The 20,773-nt window shown below is 35.6% G+C and overlaps 1 protein-coding gene across 7 annotated transcripts in view; it reads right to left on the reverse strand.

Moving 5' to 3' along the window:
• Positions 1 to 20,773, reverse strand: part of C5 (complement C5) — a 29,294-nt gene that overhangs the window by 6,009 nt on the left and 2,512 nt on the right. For 6 of the 7 annotated variants that reach the window (XR_007380657.1, XR_007380656.1, XR_007380654.1 and 3 more), the window contains exons 4-40: positions 20,628 to 20,698; positions 20,065 to 20,156; positions 19,188 to 19,270; positions 18,687 to 18,777; positions 18,295 to 18,400; positions 17,512 to 17,638; positions 17,315 to 17,430; positions 16,904 to 17,104; positions 16,121 to 16,324; positions 15,412 to 15,618; positions 15,083 to 15,232; positions 14,105 to 14,234; positions 13,728 to 13,793; positions 12,983 to 13,183; positions 12,240 to 12,330; positions 11,756 to 11,832; positions 10,958 to 11,097; positions 10,098 to 10,319; positions 9,503 to 9,563; positions 8,839 to 8,928; positions 8,401 to 8,613; positions 8,183 to 8,258; positions 7,683 to 7,842; positions 7,136 to 7,231; positions 6,638 to 6,809; positions 6,251 to 6,456; positions 5,244 to 5,396; positions 4,806 to 4,868; positions 4,360 to 4,441; positions 3,694 to 3,745; positions 2,882 to 2,984; positions 2,080 to 2,154; positions 1,883 to 1,988; positions 1,604 to 1,690; positions 1,208 to 1,297; positions 766 to 849; positions 73 to 211 (exon numbers count right to left, since the gene is read on the reverse strand). Coding sequence is in view for 2 of the 7 variants with exons in the window: in XM_048966223.1 (XP_048822180.1) it covers positions 73 to 211; positions 766 to 849; positions 1,208 to 1,297; positions 1,604 to 1,690; positions 1,883 to 1,988; positions 2,080 to 2,154; positions 2,882 to 2,984; positions 3,694 to 3,745; positions 4,360 to 4,441; positions 4,806 to 4,868; positions 5,244 to 5,396; positions 6,251 to 6,456; positions 6,638 to 6,809; positions 7,136 to 7,231; positions 7,683 to 7,842; positions 8,183 to 8,258; positions 8,401 to 8,613; positions 8,839 to 8,928; positions 9,503 to 9,563; positions 10,098 to 10,319; positions 10,958 to 11,097; positions 11,756 to 11,832; positions 12,240 to 12,330; positions 12,983 to 13,183; positions 13,728 to 13,793; positions 14,105 to 14,234; positions 15,083 to 15,232; positions 15,412 to 15,618; positions 16,121 to 16,324; positions 16,904 to 17,104; positions 17,315 to 17,430; positions 17,512 to 17,638; positions 18,295 to 18,400; positions 18,687 to 18,777; positions 19,188 to 19,270; positions 20,065 to 20,156; positions 20,628 to 20,698 (4,483 nt within the window). In the remaining 5 variants the exon portion in view is untranslated. The other variant, XM_048966224.1, reaches the window with a different exon arrangement.

Here is a 20,773-nt window from a genome sequence, read left to right on the forward strand (position 1 = left end):
ACGATGTGAGATTTATGGCATACAGAAACTTGCCACCTGGCAGCACAGCACATTCTGATGGAGGATTCTTACCTGAAACTGTAACCCATGTTTATCTTTAAGGCTTCTTTTCCCATGATCAAATACTGCATTCCAGGGCTCAGCTCAACATCAGTACAGGTCTTCTTTTTAACAAAGGTAATTTCGTTATTTTTTTGAGCAAAAGCCTGTCCTGAAGTAGAATTGAAAAATTGAGAAGTACATAAGAAGAATTTCTCATCACATTTGTATTAGGAAACACTAACGTGTCCTATGGCATGGGACAGTGAGCTATTTGCCACTTACTGTATAACAGGAGAATTTGCTGATGCAAACATGTTTCCTGCAAATTATTGCTAAATGAAATAGAATGGTTAATAAACCTTGTACAGATTAAATAATTTTCTATTAATTAAAACCATTTACGAATTGATTAAACTCAAACAAAAAATGGGTGAAAAACAGCAGGAATATGTCCATCTTGTTTTATCTCTTAAGAGATGATGAACTGATTACAGTTTAGGACTGTTAACAGCTATAATACAGAAAAACTTTCTAAAAACATCGTGCAAACACTGCCCTTCTTAGGACAAGAATGTTCAAAGTCTGTATTTGAGGCTAGGGTTTTTTTCTCTCCTGAAATGAGTAGGTTTGACTCTTGATTTTTGTCATCTGCTTAAGCAGTATCAACCAAACAGCACTTGCTCTAAGTGAAATAGTTACATGCAGTAGAAATGGGACACTCACCTCTTTTATACAAATCCAGAATAGTTGCAGAATACTTTACAAAGTAACCTTCTTCACTGCGAGATAAGATGTTCACTTTGTAAACTGCAAAACAACACGAAACAAAGGTTTTTTATTCCTTTTTCCTGCAGTACGTTCCAAATGTCGTACAGATGCTCAGGCAGAAAATACAGCATCCCTTTGTGTTAAATTCTGATAAAATTATGACTGCAGCTGTACACTGTTTGGCTCTTATCTGATGATCCACAACTTCTCCTAACCCCTAAGTCACACAGAATCATCTAGATTGGAAAAGACCTTCAAGATCACTAATTCCAACCATCAACCTCACCCACCACGTCCTGTCACTAACCCGTGTCTCTCAGTGTCATGTCCATGTCTCTTAAATATCTTAAATTTTAGCAAAAGCATGAGAAATAAGTAATAACAATTCAAATATTACCATATGCAATATCATTCTGGCATGCAACTTCTCTCCTGGTATCAGCAGTTATTGACTGATCTAGTCTTTCTTGTACTTTGCTACACTCAGCTACATTGAGAGAGAAAATACAAACAGTTAAGGCAGTGTCATCAAGCATCCTCCCAAAAAACATCATGAGCTTCTACCTGATCCAGATAATCTACTGTAACTGACAAACACCGTAATGATGGCAGTGCATGGTGTAACAATAATATTTTGCTATTGTTTATTTGTTTGGTTGGTTTTTTTAATGCAATTAAGGTGTATCTTTACAGGACAGAGGATTCTCCTTTGTGGTTTAAAATGATTTTGTCCAAAGCATTGAACTGCACTTTCACACCAAATGAAATAGAAGAACATCTTTTAAAAGTTTACCTTCCATGCATCTGCATTCATCTCCTTCACACAACCTCACAAGTTTTTCATTTCCATATGGGTTATAAAATACAGTGCATCTTTTATCTACAAAATCCAAAAGGATACAATAAATAAATATAGAGAAACCAGGAAAATAGCACTGAAATTCTGTGAGTCAGAAATTACCTGTGCTTAAAATAACAAGGATGAGAAAGCTGCGGAAGAAGGGAAAAATGTAGCCTTCAAAAAAGGTATAAAGAGCTAAAAAGCACAAGGTTGGAGACATGGAATACATACCAGGTGCATGATACTCATATACAGTGAATGTGCCAGGATTTAGCATTCCAACATGGAAAAGCTGACTTATTCGGAACCCAACACAGAGGAACTGATCAGCTGGCACCTATTTGAAAGACACATGAATGAAGAAGCTGTGAAAAGGAAATATAGAAGGAGTTAAAGTTGTTCTTGCAGTTATGATAGAGGTAACATACGGAGTCTATCTGCAGAATAACATGCCCATCTTTTATCTCATAATCAGCTACCAACTGGTCGACTCCACTTGCAAGCTGTAGGGAAGAAAAACAGAAAAAAAATGGATAAAGTTTTCTAGATGACCTTGAAAATTTTTCAGTCAGTAGCTTTGACACAATTTTGAGACCTAAAAAGCTATTTTCCGATTGCCTCTTATGATGCTTATACTCTCATTTTTTTTTGCCTTTTTTTTTATTTAAAGGAAACTCCTTTTACACATTGCGTGAAGATAACGAAGAGTTACAAAGCTAACTGTCTTTAAAGGGATACTTGTGTCCATTTCTAGCATCCCATTTAAATCCCATAACTCAGAGTGCCTTTGTCTTGCAGTAAAGGTGGACTGATGCTGCAGTGGAGATTCATCTCACAGATTTCAGGCACCTAACAGGTGTGAACACTAAGAGAATCCTCTCTACACTTAGCAGATAAAACCCCTCCAGAGGTGGATTAACATCATCCTAACACAAATGGCAGCCAGTCTCTATTCACTTCTCTCTTTCCACTGATCACAGAGGGAGCCTGTATTACAAGCTTTAGTTAGATGTCTGGCTTCTGATCAGTAAAAGGAAGGTGATCTGAATCTACAGATTCTACACTTAGGTAGACTATTCTCATCAGCATTAGAAGTACTTTGCAGCAACGAAAATAGAATGAATATAATAGAATCTGCACTACTAGTTTAACAGAGAGAGATGAAGAACAGTAAGTATCACAGTTGTCAGAAAAATCTCCAGCAGAATGAAGATGTTCTTTAATACTTACAGTAGATAAGTCTTCTCTATTTGCTTCCAATCCACTAACCAAACTTATGTCCATCACTGCATGAGCAGATCCTGACTGTGGCTCCCTTGTGCTGGGCCTGTACCTAAAATATATTAAAAGTAAAATTACTTAAACACAACTGAAACTAAAAATAATCTTCAGCGTGCCACCTCAGAAATCTCAAGGAAAATTCTATCAACATTCATAACACCATCACAAAGAAATATATTCAGGATGAATCATTTCAGATTTATGAAAGTTCTCATACTTAAAGGAGTTTTTCTTAATACTTATTTTCCTGGAGCACTCAGATATCAATCAATGAAAACTATTTCCCAAAAGAATAATGACCTTTGTCTTGATTATTGCTTACACAAATGCATAGAGAAAAATGAAGAAAACAAGATCAGAAGACCAGATGTTATTATTAACAAGGGAGGATTAGCAGACACATCATTTTAATCTCTCTTGGAAAAAAAAAAAAGAAAAAAAAAAAGATTTGAATATAAATGTCACTTAATGCAATATGAAAACAATGACTAAGAAATAATATAAGAGCAGAAAGTCCTTATAACATTCTTAGAGAAATTTCATTATGTATACATACAGCCACAATATATTTCCTTGCACAACTCAAATCCCTTAAGAGATGGGAATTACTCCTTTGCAAATAGGAGTGCTGAATGTTCAGCAATCCAGGATGGTTGGAACCAGCACTGAGTTTAAATGACACATTTAAAAACAAAACATTGGCTCAATCACTGCAGAAATAATAACAAACTACCCAACTAACCCCCACCAGCTGTACTTACTTTGCACAAGCCTCCAAGCGCCCAAGTGGCTCACCATCTTCCCCTCTGTAACCTTTTAAATCAAGAAGAGTCAAAGAAGTGATTTGAAAACACTTCAGAAATAGCAAACCCAAATTCTTGTCAACTGTTCTCATAATTGAAAGAGAGTTTTAAAAACTGCTTTGGTAGCTACTTCTCATGTGAACCCATTGTGCAGTCACAAACAAACAACACCAAAGTATTTTATAATGTGGGAAAAATGTCAGCTTTAATGCTTAGTATGATTTATCATGTACTACGGTTGTTAAAAGTGCTTCATAGCAAAAGCTCAGAATGCATTTGTACACCCTGTTGTACAAGTCTCAGTACCTCGCAGAATTTACCACAAACCACTCTCCTATTATATTTCTGTCTTCTGCTAGAATTTTATATTTCTCAGTGCCTCAATTGTAATAGCACTTCTACAAATGAGTAAAAATGCAACAACATAAACACACTAAAAATATTTCCATTCACAAAAAGACAATAGATTCAAAAAGGGCAAAAAAAGCTTCTAGCAATTTGTTTTCCAGTGGAAGAATTCATTAATATCATTCCTAATAAGAAGCACATTGACAAACAAAACAAGCTTCCCCCACCTAAGCACTGACCCGATCAGCAATATTCAAAACCACATTAACTCTTTACCATCGTCTCTCCTTGGAACAATCTTCAATTCAAAGTTACATGACTCTTCAGAAGTGCCCATTACATTATATACTGTCCTCACCTACAAACAAACAGCACAGTACAGGAACAGCAAACAATGCTCAAATATGGCATACAAATGCTAACATTGACACGACAGAGTTGGAGGATTATGAGACAAGTAAAACTACAACTCTGGCTTGGTGGTGTTTAGAAGACTAAAAGTACTGCATGAACAAGTCCTGATTGTTTTGTGAATGTAAATACTGTGATGTACCACATACTGTCCTACATCAGCTCAGTACAAAACGGCCAAAATGACATCCATCCCTTCAGTGCAAAAGTAAGGGCAACAAGAGGAATAGCTTAAGAAAAGCTGCATGTTCTTTCTCAGCAATCATGTTAACAAACAGGAGATACCAATAAGAAACTGGTTGCATGCTTACATTTATTGTAGCTATGCCAGTGCTGCTGCCTGTGCTTATGTATATGTCATCATCCAAAGGTACCTAAGGGATTGGTGTTAAACATAAATAGTTTTAATAGTAAAGAAGATAACTGAAGCCAGATGAACTGCTTGTCTTTTCTATATTCAGACACAAATTAAGGCCACAAACAGCTTCTACAAAAAAAAAAAAACAACCACCAAAAAACACAACAACACAACTTGAGAGGAACAAGCAGAGATGAGTTATACAGTAAAAAAAACACACTAAATGATTAAATGTAGCAGATAAACAAATTCCTTGAACACTTTCTATGTCATATTAATACCAGTTTATCAATAGATTAAGCTAATTTGGTAGTGCTTCTAAAGTTCATGGAACTACTTAAATTAAACAGAATTCTGCTTTGGCTTTTCAGCAGAGATGCCATTCACTCACTGTCATGGTTCTTCCCACAAAATTATCTTCTGTCAGTTTGAATAGATGCAGGTCTCCATGATTTTTGTATGCAACCTTAACGCCCATGTCCAGATGAAGCCGTTTGACAAGAAGGGAATATTCAGTCAAGGCCTCAAGAGCATTAACAGTATCCTGTCAGCAAATGATTTTAAAGGTTTACTTACAAAAATATAAAGCTAAAAAAAACTGTTACAAAGCAATTCATTTTCTGCAACTTAAACAGGATGACACTTGTTGGTAACCATTACCTGCTGCAGAGCTCATGCAGCATGGCAGCACACTCCAGGTAGAGCTAAGCTATCTCACAGCTATTCTCACAGGCATAATTGTGCAACTTAAAGAAACAAATGCAAGCACTAAAGAAAAGACTAGCAAACAGTAAATAGCAAACACCTGTCATTTTCTCTCTGCAATTTGTTCTTTCTCCCTTATAATTTGAAAAGATCAGGAGCCTTGTATGAACTGGAATGTTCTACATAGTATGATCACTACAGGCTTCCTGGAGAGGTGGTTGATGGCCCGTATCTGTCAGTGTTCAAGAGGCATTCAGCACCTGAAGTTCTCTGGCAGCTGGACTCAAAGGTCTGTATGAGTCCTTTCCAACTGAACTATTCCACTCTATTCTAATACAGTTTTTGCACAGAAAACAAAACTGCAAACCCTCTTACATTGCATACCTCATTTTTTGGGGAAAAAAGAACGAACATGTCACAAAATGAAATATTCTGTTTTATAACTGGCTCTGATTTATAACAGCCTTCTGGTATGACTCCTTTCGTTCAGCTTATCTCAAGTCAGTGGAATCAGCTTGCAAATTTCTGTTTATAATGAACTTCACAAAAATATGTATTTCCAAGAGACAAAGAAAACCATGGCATGAGAGCTGTTCAATGCTTGTGCCATGTACAGGACATTGTCAAGCAGGGTCATCTAATGATAGTATCCTCTTAAGGTTTCGAATGGGAACAAAGTATTTACAAGCTCACCTGAGTTGAGTAAAATCCTCCACCGTATCTTTGTTCTTCAGACAACCACTTGATGATCGGATTAGCATAGCTCTTGTCTCCTCTCAACAAAGCAGTAAGCAATGCATATGCTGTAGTTTCAACCATTTGTGCAGTAACAGAACTGGGAGCATGTAGGTCTGGTGTTTTAAAACCATCTTTCCAAAAACGATAGATAGGAGGGTCACCTACACAAGTACAGAAAAAGGTTTCAAGTTGTCTATGCAGCTCAAGAAGAAAAGGAGGCACCCTCCCTGCATATAGCAAGAGATGAAGATAAATGACATTTATTCTAGAAGCTGATGATCAGAACAATCTACTTGGGGATCAAGTCTGATGCACAGTTTGAGAGAATTTAATAAGCAATACCTATGACAGATGCTTCCCTCTTCAGAGCAGAGAACAACGATCTTGCAGCCTGATGATTCAAATCCACAAGAGCTAAAGCATATGAAATTATTGCCATCGTAAAGGGGCTTTGAGCAGCCTGTGTGTTTTTCAACAAATAATCTCCTGCTTTGTTTTTAGCATCATGGATTTTCTGAAAAAATAAACAGACTGCAGCTTACACCTATAAGACATTTATGTATGTGTGTATATGTATATACTTTACATATACAATGCATATTTAGATACACCTATTACACACATCTATCAAGACAATATAGGATTGCATAGTGTTTTCTACAGTTTACCATAAAGTGATCTAGAATTTCGTTGTTGTTCTTTAACCAATTTTGAAAGCAACTAAATCTTAACCTCTGTCACTGTAAAAAATCCTGCTGATTTCTTTGAACAAATGTTAAAGAAAATAGAGAAATCAGAATCCCAGAACGTGACTGCAGGCAGAAAAAAAATGTTATTTACCTGAGTAGGGCACATTTTAATTGATTTTTCAATTCCAATAACAGAAAATGCTGTGAGATACAAAGATTTTTCTTTAGCTTCTCTGGGTAACGTACCCTAGAAAATAAAATATCTAAATATAATTAAATAGAAGTATCAGTTAATTTCAATAATTACAACTTTTTATGTTTTAGGAGAGGAAAGAAACAGGAATTCCTGTAGGAAATATCAATTTGATTTTACCTGAAAATATGTGGAGTCTTTTGTAGCTAAGAGCACATTAGTAAAAGAGACAAAAACAAATTTATCCTCAAGCCAGGTCTATAATTTTGTAAAATCAAGCTACACATTTATTTTTTCTAAACGTTAAGAATTGTCACACAGCTACTTTTAGTGGGAGGACAGGGAAACTTGTAATGTTGTGCTGTTCTTTAAATTAGTTACAAAGAGGTAAAATTGGCAAAATTCTCCCAAGTAGATTTCTGGTGAAATGCAGCCTGGAAAATCTTGCACTTTCTGTAACTTCAGTTCCTGCTCTGCACACACAGTAAACATGCAGTTTTCATACCTGTAGTTTCACTGGTTGATAATCTGAAAATTCACTGAATGAACCATCTGGCATTTGGCAGTTGTCAATGAACCACAGAAGTGTATTACAAACAGAAATTTGATCAAGATTTACATATTGATTCACTTGTCCAAGAATCCTTAAAGCAAAAGCTGTCAACCTGACAAAGAAATCGAATACATTATTTTTGTTTTCATTTGCAGATGCTCTCAAATTGCTGGAGATTAGACAGATTTGCATTGTTTATGATTTAGGTATGTAATGCACTCCCACAGTTCAAAGAGATATTGGAGATAATTTTAAATTTGACAAGTGGGCCATAATTAGTGGTAAATAATGTTATAATAGGGATCAAATACCATGCTTCAGAATATGAACTCACTATGATGCTACATGTCCTATTTGTAAATATCACCCTTCAAAAAATTAGCTATAGTATGAAAGCAAAGGACTGACTCAAACCTCTTCCATTCATGCAAATCCAACGACTTCCAACTCACCATGTGCTAGCTTGCCCGTTCTTCCACATGCTGTATGAGAAGTCAGAATTTCTGAATGACAAGATGCTTACAATTCCTAAGGGATATATTAGGCAGAAAGAAAGTTACAAAAAGAGACATTAAGGTTACATCTGCTCACTCAGATACATTACCTTTCTTATTCAGGAAAGTCCATGAAGATCTACAAATCTGAAGCAAGAGAAGTTATATTTTTCTACCTTCTTTCATCTTCCTCCTCATTTGAGTTCTTGAAGTTAAGGTTTCAGGACCCAGTACATGCCAGTTGTTTGATGCTTCCAAGTAGTGAAACACATAAAATACTGGGGCAATACTCATGAGCTCTGCCTCTGCACTGCCCTTCGGCAGAGTCGTAAGAACACTGAGACCTTCAGGACTGAGGATTGTGGCAATTACTTCACCCAAAAGATGTCCTGTGGAAAGTATAATAACAAAACTGACTTAAATGAATGATCAGGAAAGTGAATCCAAGGACAGAATCTGACTGACTTATAAGCAATCATTTTTTATTAAGTGATCTGCAAAGCCTTTTCTAGAAAGGTAAAAAAAGCAAAAAAACTAAGAATAAATGCAGGCAAATTTAAAGGGAGTTTAAGTTTATGGAGTAATAGTATACCAAAAGCTTCAGTACAATTTACCTTTTACACTGACACTTCTATCAATTTTTGTTTTAGGGACCAGGTTTAGTGGAATTTTATAACGAAATTCTTGTCGTCTCTTGATTGAGCCTACAAAGGAAGATGCACATATAACACAGCAAAATCTAAATCAGTAGAGAATTAAGATAAAACAGTTGGATTTAAATGTTTCAACTGTCTACGATAGCAGCAAAAATAAATGACATGAAAAGTAGAAATATGCATGCATACAATATCATCTGTTGAAAAAGAACAGATGCAAACACTGTAATCGTACTTTTGTCTTTACTGTTAGGAGGAAATATCTTTGAGTTCATAAGTCAGCTGTGATCAAATGAGAATACATTCCATCTTCAGTACTAACATACCTGTTGATCAGCTTTCAAGCACACAAAGAAAAAAGTATCATTACATCATATTTTTAAAAATACATAATGGTTTGTTTCTAAAGAATGTATTTTTTCAAAGGCTAGATATTTAGAGCTGGATTTGTAAGCCAATGGGAGGACAAGACATCCTTGGACTCGTCCCACAAAGAATATGTCAGAACAGAGAAGTGCCAATCTTTTCATATCACAAAAAACTTGAGCATCGTAACTGCATGAATCCAGAAAATGACAAAGTAAAGAAAACATATACAGATGCACAGAATCAATTTTCATACCATAAACACCTTGTGGATCCAAAGTGACACCAGCGTGAAGTTCTTTTTTAATGCCTTCTGGCTGTAAGCATTAGGAGGAAAGAAGCAGAGAACAGTAACACTGTTACACACAAATACATTAGTTGCCTTCTGCATCCTTCTGTAGAGCTGAGTTCTACTTGACTGTTCTGCAATATATTTAAGTTAGTGATCTGTTTCCCAAAAGTATTTGAGAAGGTTTAACGAAAGATTTAAATGAAAGCTCAGGAAAGTGTAAGATCCCCCTCCAAAAAATATCTTTCAGTGAAATAGGATTAAGCATTTGAAAATCAGAACCAAGTAGCTTAGAATTTCATGCTCTCCTCGCTTATGTATTAATTGGATACACATGTATATTTCTGACAGTCTTCATATGCAAGGTATAAAATGCACACACTCCAATACCCTGCTACGCATTTTTCCACTGCGTACACCTCAATTAATTCTATGATATCACATGATATTTGGGACTAAAATAACATTAACATAAAGCAATATTCATATATTGATTTCATATATTTTGTTCTTTTTGTAATTGAATCAATATGAAAATCAGAAATAATCATTTTTCTCTCACCTTTACACGCAATGTTTTAACCACAGTTTCACTGCTCCCAGTTGTCAGCAGTGTGAAGTTGATGGTGTGAAGCCCTAATTCCAAAGGAAGAATCCTGAACGTAATTGGTGCTGAGGAACCAGCACCCAGATTCTTCAAATCACAATTGTGCATCCTTGTTCCAGTAGTTGCAGAATCTCCAGAAGAACAGATTCCATCTCCAGCTGCTATTTTAACACAGAACTGAAACATTGAAAGATTTTAAATGTTCATCTTCACAACAGGAAACTACCAGAGAAATACTGAAGACACTGAACTATCCTACTGAGCATTCTATTACTGTAATACTCTATTTCTGTCTACAATGAACAAATATTACTGGTGTTAATTGCAGAATTGCTGCTTTTTGCACTAGAGACACACTAACAAATGTTCCTTAGCAGTGTCTGGGGATCACAGACATCTTTACATACTTTTCAATAATCTTGCATCTCACTTTAAATGTACTTCATTAAAAGAAGCTCTTTTGCATCAAGTCCCTGGACAAAACAACCTGCTAGCTCTGGAGCACATTATTCCAAAAATCCCATCACTTACTTGATATCTTATCCCAGCATTTGGAGTAGAAAGATTGTATTTTAACTTTTATGGGACAAATTTGCTACACAAATCCATGACAACATCAGAGTCAGTGGAATGGCTGGAAATGAACTGATTAACTTATTTTACTGTTACACAGTATAGCAGAGCATACTTAACTCTTCCTGAAGGACTATAGAAACATGATCAAGAGATCTGTTTATAATAGGTACTCATAGAGGAAGTGCTATTTTTTCAGTTTATTTGATAATATTTCAATAAAATTCAGGAAGACAAATTACCTTAATTTCAGAAGCTCTGTGGTTATAAACAGATCCTTTTAATTCAATTTGTTCTCCTCGCACCACAGAATAAGGAACATGAATGCTAAGGAAGATGTCTTTCACAACTTGCACTTCCAGTGGTGCAGCAACACATATACCTAACAAAATGAAACACATAAAATCACGCTACTTGTCCTCCCTTCTGATAAACCATTCTTGCCACCTTTACTGATGATTTATCATTTCTAAAAATGCACTTTGAAATAGCCCTGTTTTTTTCCAAAGCTGTTGCTTCCTGTTCTTCACATATACTTTCTTTTACATACTCACTTTCAAGTGCATTTCTTTCATATGCTTGCTGACATCGTAGTCCTTTTGCTCCTTCTATTCATTCCCAAAACTAAAAGAAACTCTTCTGTTTAAACTACCATATCTAATGGAAAATCTGTCTCTTTCTCTCCTCAGGTTCCCAAGATATTGATAGCAGGTCACAGCACAGGTGTGCTATGGAGGAGTCACTCATTATTTGTGATGTTTTAATATTCTTTCTTAATTCTTTATTGTGGGCCTCCATCAAACACAAGTCATTAGGCTGGACCACCTTTCTCTTGCACTGCCATTTTTACCCTCATAGCAGGAAATTAAGTAATTTCATTTCCCTAAAATATGTATTTTTATGTTGTCTTTTCCTCTTTTATAACCAGAAAATGAACGTTTGAGAATATGCATGGGAACTAAACTGAGAGGTTTTACAAAATCCAGACTGAAAAATCACCTAATTCTTTGGCTACAACTGAATTGGGATGCAATACCTACCTTTATCAGAAATGCCAACACCTTGCACCTCCCAGGTAGTCAGCGAATCGGGCAGAGTGACAGACAAAGTCTTTGACCTGTGTTTGGAAGTGTTTTTCTTTACAGTCAGCACATTCATACATTAACTATTCGCTAACACCAACAGCTGATCAACATAAAAACAGCAGGTGCACAGAAGAACTGCAGTGTCTAAGGCAAGATGAGAGCACTGGGAACTGAAAGTCGTTTGAATAAGCTTGTTTTTAGCTGACTTCATGGAAGCTGGTGTTTAGCAAGGTAAAAAGTGAACAGAAAAGGGACTCAATCCGGGTGCCAGACAGCACCTCCTGCATGTAGAACATGACAGGAAGAGTGTGCCTACACAATACTGCATCCTAGCACACATTGTGACTGTGTGTAAAGTTACACAGGTTATCTCAAGTTAGCATTTACTTTATAGAAAGTAACCTGATGATGTTAGTAATTTCCTTGAGAAAAGAAGTACCGTGGAGAAACTTGATGAACTTCCCATAACCAGCTTTCAGGAAAATAGCTTCGAACTTCTGTCTCATCTAGTTCCAAGAGAGCCTCAAATTCTGTAGAAGATGAGTAAATCAAGTGAAAAATAAACAACCAAAAAACACTTGACAAAGGCCTTCCACTAAAGGCATGAAAATCATTATATCTTCCTTTTGTGATACTGTATTCTATAAGCCTATTTGCCTCAGGTTGGTCCTGATACAAAAAAAAAGTACCTGAATACCCAAATCAAGAGCCTGTTTATTCCAGTTCATCTATTTATACATATGGACAGCCATTCAGTATCTGGACAGATTAACCTGTTAACAAGCAATTATAGGGAGAGAACAGGAGACAAGACATTTCACATTCCCACTGATCATTCCTGAGATGTTATCCACTGGCTGTTTTAGGCCTAGGCAAAGGATTTCAAGTTAAGCATTCAAACTAACATTCTCTTCACATGATCAACACATTTTTGCTTGTTCTAAACATGGATGAATAGAATATAGCTCTCCAGCAGTCCTATCAGAACAAAGAACTGCTCTCTCACCCCTCTGTAGGGGTAACAAATCAAAGTCTATGGAGACTGGCACAATTCCTTCTGAAAAAAGTAATCAGAGAGGGTGAACAGATTAACTAAGTTGTCACCTCTACATTTATTCACACTCTAGTAGAGTCTAGAGTGTCTCTACATGTCCACACAAGAGTCAAAGCTCTTCTACTTACGTTTTCTTGCCAATATTAGGAGCTTATTAGGCTCTTCTTCCCGCAGTCTGTTTGCAAATTCACAGCAATTTATGAATGCTGAAATGCACTTTGGATGACTCTGAATTCGCCGGGCTCTGTCACTGCAAGTCTCACTTACTGGATATACTTTTACTCCATGCATACAGCATTTTCGAATTTCTAGATGTTTATATTTGGATGCTGAAATAGCAATAAAACAATTCCCTTCCTTAATATAAAGTTTTAATTTTCACATGCATTTTAATTAGCCACGCAACTCTTACTTCTAAAATTTGCTGAGTCTCTCTGGAGGTACAGATCTGAGGAGGAACACAAACGTATTTTTTAAAATGCACTTAATCACAATTCTGAATTAGAGGAGTTTTAGTACAGTAAGATTTAAAAGACAAAAGCTGTTCTATCGGCCTTGGTCACTGGCAGCAGGTGGCTGCTGTGTGGTACAACTGTTTCCAAGATCTGCCTTTCCAGAAAATAAAAAAACCCAACCCTACACATATGCTACATTCTCAGTGTGTACCAAATTCTGCTGATTTCAAACCGAGCAGATGTTTAAGAGGCTTTATAAATGGGGTCCTATTAAATGCCATCTTCCATCTTTGTCAGTCTCTCCATTACATTACACAAATAACAGTAATTTAAACTATTACACAAACACTCATTTTCTTGATGTGTAAAGGGCATGGCCATTTTGTCAAAAATATCTTTTAAAGAACTTTGTGAACACCTTCTTTAAGTACTCGCTCCTCAAAGTCAGACCGTTTGGTTCTTATAACTTCATTGCACTTTTCACCTGTTAAAAAAAAAAAATCAAGTAAGTACAAAACACAGGACCTCTTTGATAATAACACAGACCACTTAAAAAGATACCCATAAAGTCACATTCCAGATTTGGGAGACATTTTAAATTTATTGCATTTTCTTAAAAATAAGTCAATTGCAATAACCAACCCACAAACCGTAGTGCTTTTCTGCCTGAAAACTCCATTTTGTATTACATACATTCCTATGAAGTATTTTTTAAGTTCCAGTGTACTCTGAGTGTCAAGAGAATATTTCAGGAAAGAAAATCCATAATTTCACATTTAAAACCAGGGAATATACCTGCTTCATTCGAATCATCAGCATTTGCATTAGTTAAAAATGTGAGGCCAGCCATTCGGAACACATCAACATTGTTTTGTCCTCCTCCAGCACCACATCCAAGGTCACTCTTTTCCAATTTCAGCATTATCTGAGGAATAAATGCATTAGCATCTAACTAAAATGTGGAACAGATTATATATTTCATATGATAAATGAGAGAATGAGACATGCAGAAAGGCAACCTTAGTCTGGAAAATGTCTTCACAACACCCTGAAGCTTACCATTTCAAAAAATTGGACTAATTCAACCACCAGAACCAACACAGTCATGCTTCTGTGGCACACATCTGAGCTAATAAGTCATTAGAATCAAGGCAGAGGTGTATTTATAACAGTTCTGATACTCAATCTAGCTTGTTTAAAACTTTTAGAAATATTCTCCTATTAAACTCCCTTGTATTTTGTATCTGACTGTTCCGAGGTGTCAAAGAACTGCTATATTGTACAACAGGAATGGAATTTTTTTCAGAGATATGTATGTTTACTTAACATATACATGTATTGAAAACTCTACAAGCACTGAAAACCTCTATAATCCAATGAACGTGATAGCAACTGCCATGACATTTTAAAAGTATGCCATAAAAAAATTAACCTGAAAAGATTATAGGAAAAAATAAAAAAGCAAATATAGATTTTGTGCCTCTTTGAGCACAGGGCTCTCTGACACCATAGCCTATTTTTGACCAAGTCCGAAGGTTTCTGATGAGACCTTTCAGATCTGGTTTCAAAATCACAATTTACTTTTACTGGAAATCAAGACATTGTAGATTAATTATTTTTATAATTTGGAACCGTCAGAATTAAACCCACAGATTTTATTCTAGATTTCTCTTCTATTTTTAGGCTTATAGAAGGCATAAAATGTAACAGTGATTTGAATAGGAACCTAAAACAAACAGCAATTTATCTTTCTTTTTTTGGCTGCTACTTAACTTTTTCCATTGCTCTCTTTCCTCTTCCTGTTACTCCATATATTGCCTTGTCAACAGATGACAAAGCAACATAGGAATGGAGCTGTGTTTTCATGCTAAGTGATACAACTTCTGCTGGCTTATGTGTCTCTTTGCTCGATAGCAACTTAATCTATAAACAAGAAACAAATGTCAGTAATCTTCAAAATACATTGTTCAAAATCAATGCATCCAAAAGTTGACATTTCAACACATCAAGGAAGTGTTAAAGAAGTTGTGTAATACCAAGTTAAAATCTGATCATAAAATGAATGCAAACCCACAAATTTCAGTGCCTATTTTACTACTCACATCAAGACTACTCCCACACTTCTGTTCCACATTTAGCCAAACAGAATCAGCTACTAACTCAGCAGGTTCTTCTCCCACAATATAGTAAACAATAAGACGTGCTGAAGGAACCATTTCTTGAGTTATCTGTAAAGACAGATGCTCGTATTCCAAATCTTTAATTCTCTTCTGAGTTCCGAAGCTGACTATCTTCCCTTTTGATGTGATCTGTAATAGAAAGATGATGGAGAACAAAAAAAGACAAATTTGAAGTTGAATGTCTCTCATGCATAATAGTTATTTTCATTTAGGTATAATCCAGCACACACAAAAATGCACTTAGCACTAGTGTGTCTAGTTCAAGGGAAGGCAGCTCTCCCTCGTTCCATAACAACAGCTGCTGTCTCTATGCATCTTTGTCTTCCTTTCCTTAGGTGATTCAGCTCATGAAATAGCTCTTGAGATTAGCACTACTACTTCTTAATTCCAGCCTACGTCAGACAAGAATTCATAATAATATAGCTTTAACATATAATTTAAACATGAATCTGGTAACAAGTTATTACCACAGGTCTGGCATTTTTAGAGAAGGCAGTATGCATAATCTGAACAGCTGTGTGAGCAGCATGCATCCTCTGGTGATGATAGATCCTGACTGTCAAAGTCCTTCACTTAGGATGATACATCCAGTCACAATTCAATATTTCATGTGGAAACACCACTGACTTACCAAATAGCTGTAGTGATGTATATTATGAATGTATCGACTTCGTGGGTATATGTTAATACTTATGAAATCCCCTACATTCAGTATTTTGTGGTTTGAAGCCCAGTCGATATAAAGATAACTTTGACTTAATGATGAATAAACTCTTGCTTCATAGGTTTTGGTTGCTTGGTTTTCATCTGAAAGGTGTGGATCAGCAGTTCTTACCTGAAAAGATAATTAAAAGTCCACAAAATTTTGTAGCAGAGAAGGAAATAAGACCTGCTTGTCCTGACTTCTGAATAGTTTAAGTAGCAAGCTACGCTTCAGAAAATAAGCACAATGTTAAAAGCATTTTGTAATATACTCTTCAGAGAGACTAATAAAATAAGCCATCTGAAGGCTTTCATGTTTTAATAAAAATATTTATAAACACAAAATCAAATAGAAATTGTAGTATAGAAGCACATAATAAGTAGAGCAGAAAAGGTCAATAATAGGCCTCTCCATAACAAAAGCAGCACTCAGAGATTAGTTCGCATAATTCAGTTATTAAATAAAACATCTGAGTACTATGAAATAACTACGTGATTAACTGGGATGTTTTGCTTCAGAATTATGTCAAACACAATTAAATATAGAAGTAATGTTTTATTATAGCATTTAGGTTTCATAACTGACTATTGGGAACAATGTCTAAGTTTGTAAACTACCTGTTGAGAGCAAAATCTTACCACGTGCTGAACACTGGAAAAAACACACAATTTAACAGTCTGAGAAACAAATTAATGGAAGAACTTAACTCACTTGAAACTCCAGTAGGTTGCTATCTGGTGGGATGTTAACAACAAACAAAGCAGTTCCATCATTTATGCTTGTTTCTCTTCTCCCAGATTCTGAACCCTCTGAAATCAACTCTGTCTCATCCATCTGTTGACTAAAGGATTTTGCAGTGATAAGTAGAGGGATGTTTCCAACAAAGTGATCCACTGTATCCTTCACCTGCACCTGTTCATCAGAAAATATTTCTTTCAAGAATGACATTTTTCAAGCAGAAAACAAGGGGTTAACCTTCTACAACAGCAAATTTAAAAAGCGTCAACAGGCAGTGGAAATCAGAAGCGTGTTAAGATCTACAGTAATAGTCACAAAAAATAGTAAGACTGTAACACGATGGGTTTTATGTTGTAATGAGCAATAATACTTCCTTTAACCAACCTTAATGAAGAATGGAAGCCCAGGCTTTATGAAGAGTGGAGTAGCAATCAAACTCAGTGTGTAAGGAGACACAGCATATTTGACTCCAGAAAATTCCACTTCACCGCTGAGGCCACCTAACAAAATGTTATGCCTGTCTTAATAATTGCATCCAAGGGCCACTAATTTCAATTGAAACCAGTCAGAAAGCAACTCACCCATAGACTCTGCTACTGATGCTGCAATGTATAAATATGACCCATCCAATTCTTCCAGGCTTTGAAATCCTAAAGAACTCACTGCTTTCTTACTGTTAAAATTGATCTCAGCAACTCCATTTCTAATCTTGAAATAAAATGAAAATTATTCATTTACAGTGAATAACTTAAAATAATAGATAGGTAAATTATACCTAAATTCTCTTTTCAGCATGTTTCTGTTCACTATTTTCAAAGAAAATCAAAGGTGGACATTTTTAAAGAAATCAACAAGAAAGAATTCTTTCTTCCTTACAATTATAAATGATTAAAGAATCAATAGCACATGTTCCAAAATCTGCATGCAGGCCAAACACAGATTTCTCTCTCCTCATTTAGAAAAGACAATGTCATTTACAATTCTTCAATGACTAAATCAAAAAGACCAAACTAAATGAGAAAGGGAGAAACATTGTCTGATTGTGAATTGCTATTACTGCATTGGTCCTATGTTTGATTTCTTTTGTTCTGTAGCAGACAGCAAAAAATGTACTTCACAGAAATTGCAACTCAAGTGAACAAATGAACCAGACTGCAGCTACACTGTTTGAGATGCTGCTTCTGACTTCTATTGCAAAGTATGTTTCTGTGTGGCTGGTGAAGGATTAGAAAGGAAAATTTGACACTGAATAGCTGCCAGTGCAAACTAAGAGCTGGGACACGTTCTTCCCAGCCTCAGTAGAATTGGATCAGTACTGAATTAAGCAGGTGAAGTCTACACAATTTAGGCTTGCTTTTTCTTACCTTAGTTACAAGCATTGCACGAGGCATCATTCTTTTTTCAGTTCCTTCAATTATTCCAAAACGTAGAAAAACATCAGCCTTTGCAAGTCTTTTATTATAAAAGTAGCTGAGAATAAAAACCAATACATACATGTTTTTACCCAATGGCTGCAATAAAGCATGATTTTTAAGAAGAGCAATTTTTTAAGTAAGGAATGGAAAAGAAATGTCTACACTGAAAAATAATCACTTCCTAAGAATTTTTAAATGGTTCACTTAATTCTGTAGCAGAGCTCAAAGGATTGTAATGATATGATTTCTAGGGAAAGAGGAAGCTTCTCAACACAAGAAAATTGTTCTTGAAGTAAAGAAGAAAAACACACCTTTTAGAAATCAAAGGCAAATTTCCTTACCTAGCTTTCACAGCAATCCTGAAGTTCTCAAACTTATCAGAACTAATGAAGTTATTTTCTGGCTCTATGACAATGGAAAAGCTTGGCATAGCTGAAAAAAGGGGTAAAAAATAAAGGCACTTTGAGTGTTTTTAAACAATGACCAGAAGGTACTCAGAAAGATACCACTACACACACTGACAGCTGTCAGCTTCTCCACAGTGCAATGCAAGTTATAAAGCCTAAAGTTATTTGTTTCTGCCCTCTCCACATTTTGTATCAATGCAACCATGCCAAAACTACCAGCACACAGAAGAATAACTATTAATAGGGAAGTTGTATTCATACAATCTTGAGTTGATATTGCCACTTGGCACTATATTGCATCCTATAGCTGTCCAAATAGGCTGTGCTACCTTAAGCATTTGTGAGTTTGGTTACTCTGTACTGCATGGCTGCCATATTTAAATGTCATGGAGTAGGCACATAAAAATGAAGATTCACATTTCAGGCATTCCTTACCATATTCTTTTACTTCAAACTTTGCAACAGCTGAAGTTATGAAATTCTTCTTGTACTTTGCTTCAATCTTCCAAATTCCATACCTACAAAAAATCAACAATCAGATTGTATTTTTAAAATTAAAAAATAGATACTGAAAATGAAAGAATTGCTACTTAACAAGAACTCATGTTAACAACCATGTAGAATAACTTGGCACTGACTTTTTGCATGTGTACAATGCTTTTTTGAGAAGATTCTACTGTTTATTTGAAACATAGTAATTGAGAAATATGCTCCAAAGGGTCACGCAGGCTTCTGCTAGGGTCCTTCTCTCTCCAACTACAGCACTGAGGCACAAATATAATTTACATTAAATAACTTATAGGAAACCAGTTCCTGTAATCTTTTGGGTTAATAACAGCAAAATAAGAACTATTCCATCTACTGTTAGCAGATACTCAGTTTCAAAAGGGATTCAAAATTATTTTGTATATGGGTTCAGATTATTGCTGAGTTCTCAATGAATAATAAATTGGTCAGAAAACATTCTTTTCAAGCTAGCATGCCTCTGCCAACTCAGTGTGTCTTCAGCACCCTCTCAAGACCAAAGGGAGAACTGTAAAGGCATGTATTTTGTGTGCTGCTCTTACTGGAAAAATGCTGGTTGTTTGAATGTATGAAATGGCAGACAAAAATTCATGTGAAAGTCAACTAAAAAGGAGAAAGCTTCGTCATAAGTTCTCTGTCTACACCATTATAACACATTATGTGAAATGTCACAAGTTACCCAGTTGCAAGTACACACACTCTGTGTATCAGCAGAGAATACTCTGACAGCCTCTAAGAAAAGGTAGAATTATGCTAAAGGTTCTCAAAGAATATTAAATATATTTACTTGGGATTAGGAGGAATCTTGAAGTCAGGAAAAGAAACTATTCCAGTAAAGTCATTTTCTTCTATAATATCCACTTTTACACCATCTGGATCCTTGAAATCACAACAGAAGAGAATGAGCAGAAATCACTCTGAGCAAAAGGAAAAATCTTAATTCAGTGACCTCAGAGGAAACCTTTGCAGGACATCATGTTCTAGAAAGTTACTACAAGAACAAAACCTATTTAGCTAAAAAATACAGTACAGGAGCTGCTGATAAGTTTTCTATCTTAAATGAAATAAACAATTGTATAAAAATCACGTTATCAAAATTCTCTCACAAACTGTCTCCCTAGATATTAAGGATAATTTGTGCTTTTTCTTTCCTCTGTTCTGTAACAGTTTTACATCACAAAACTGAAAAAAATCTAAGAGTGCAAAGTCCTCTTTAGATCTTCTAAAAGATACCTGCAAAAACATTTATCTAACAGTTTTCTTGTATGCCCATAGCACCAATTTCCTATGTAACTAGGATTCTTATTCTTGTGAGCTATGACATTGAAATTAAATGCAGTTACAACATACCACAACAGTCAGGACAGTCTCTCGCCGAGCTGGCTGCAGTTCTTCATTCAGAGAGTAAACCCTGACTTTCACTGTAAGATTCATTATAACAGATCTCAAAGTCATACCACTGTTGATATTAAAACAAAATAAAGCAACAACAACAA

This window comes from Lagopus muta, chromosome 19 (genome assembly GCF_023343835.1).
Source record: "Lagopus muta isolate bLagMut1 chromosome 19, bLagMut1 primary, whole genome shotgun sequence".
Taxonomy (NCBI): domain Eukaryota; kingdom Metazoa; phylum Chordata; class Aves; order Galliformes; family Phasianidae; genus Lagopus; species Lagopus muta.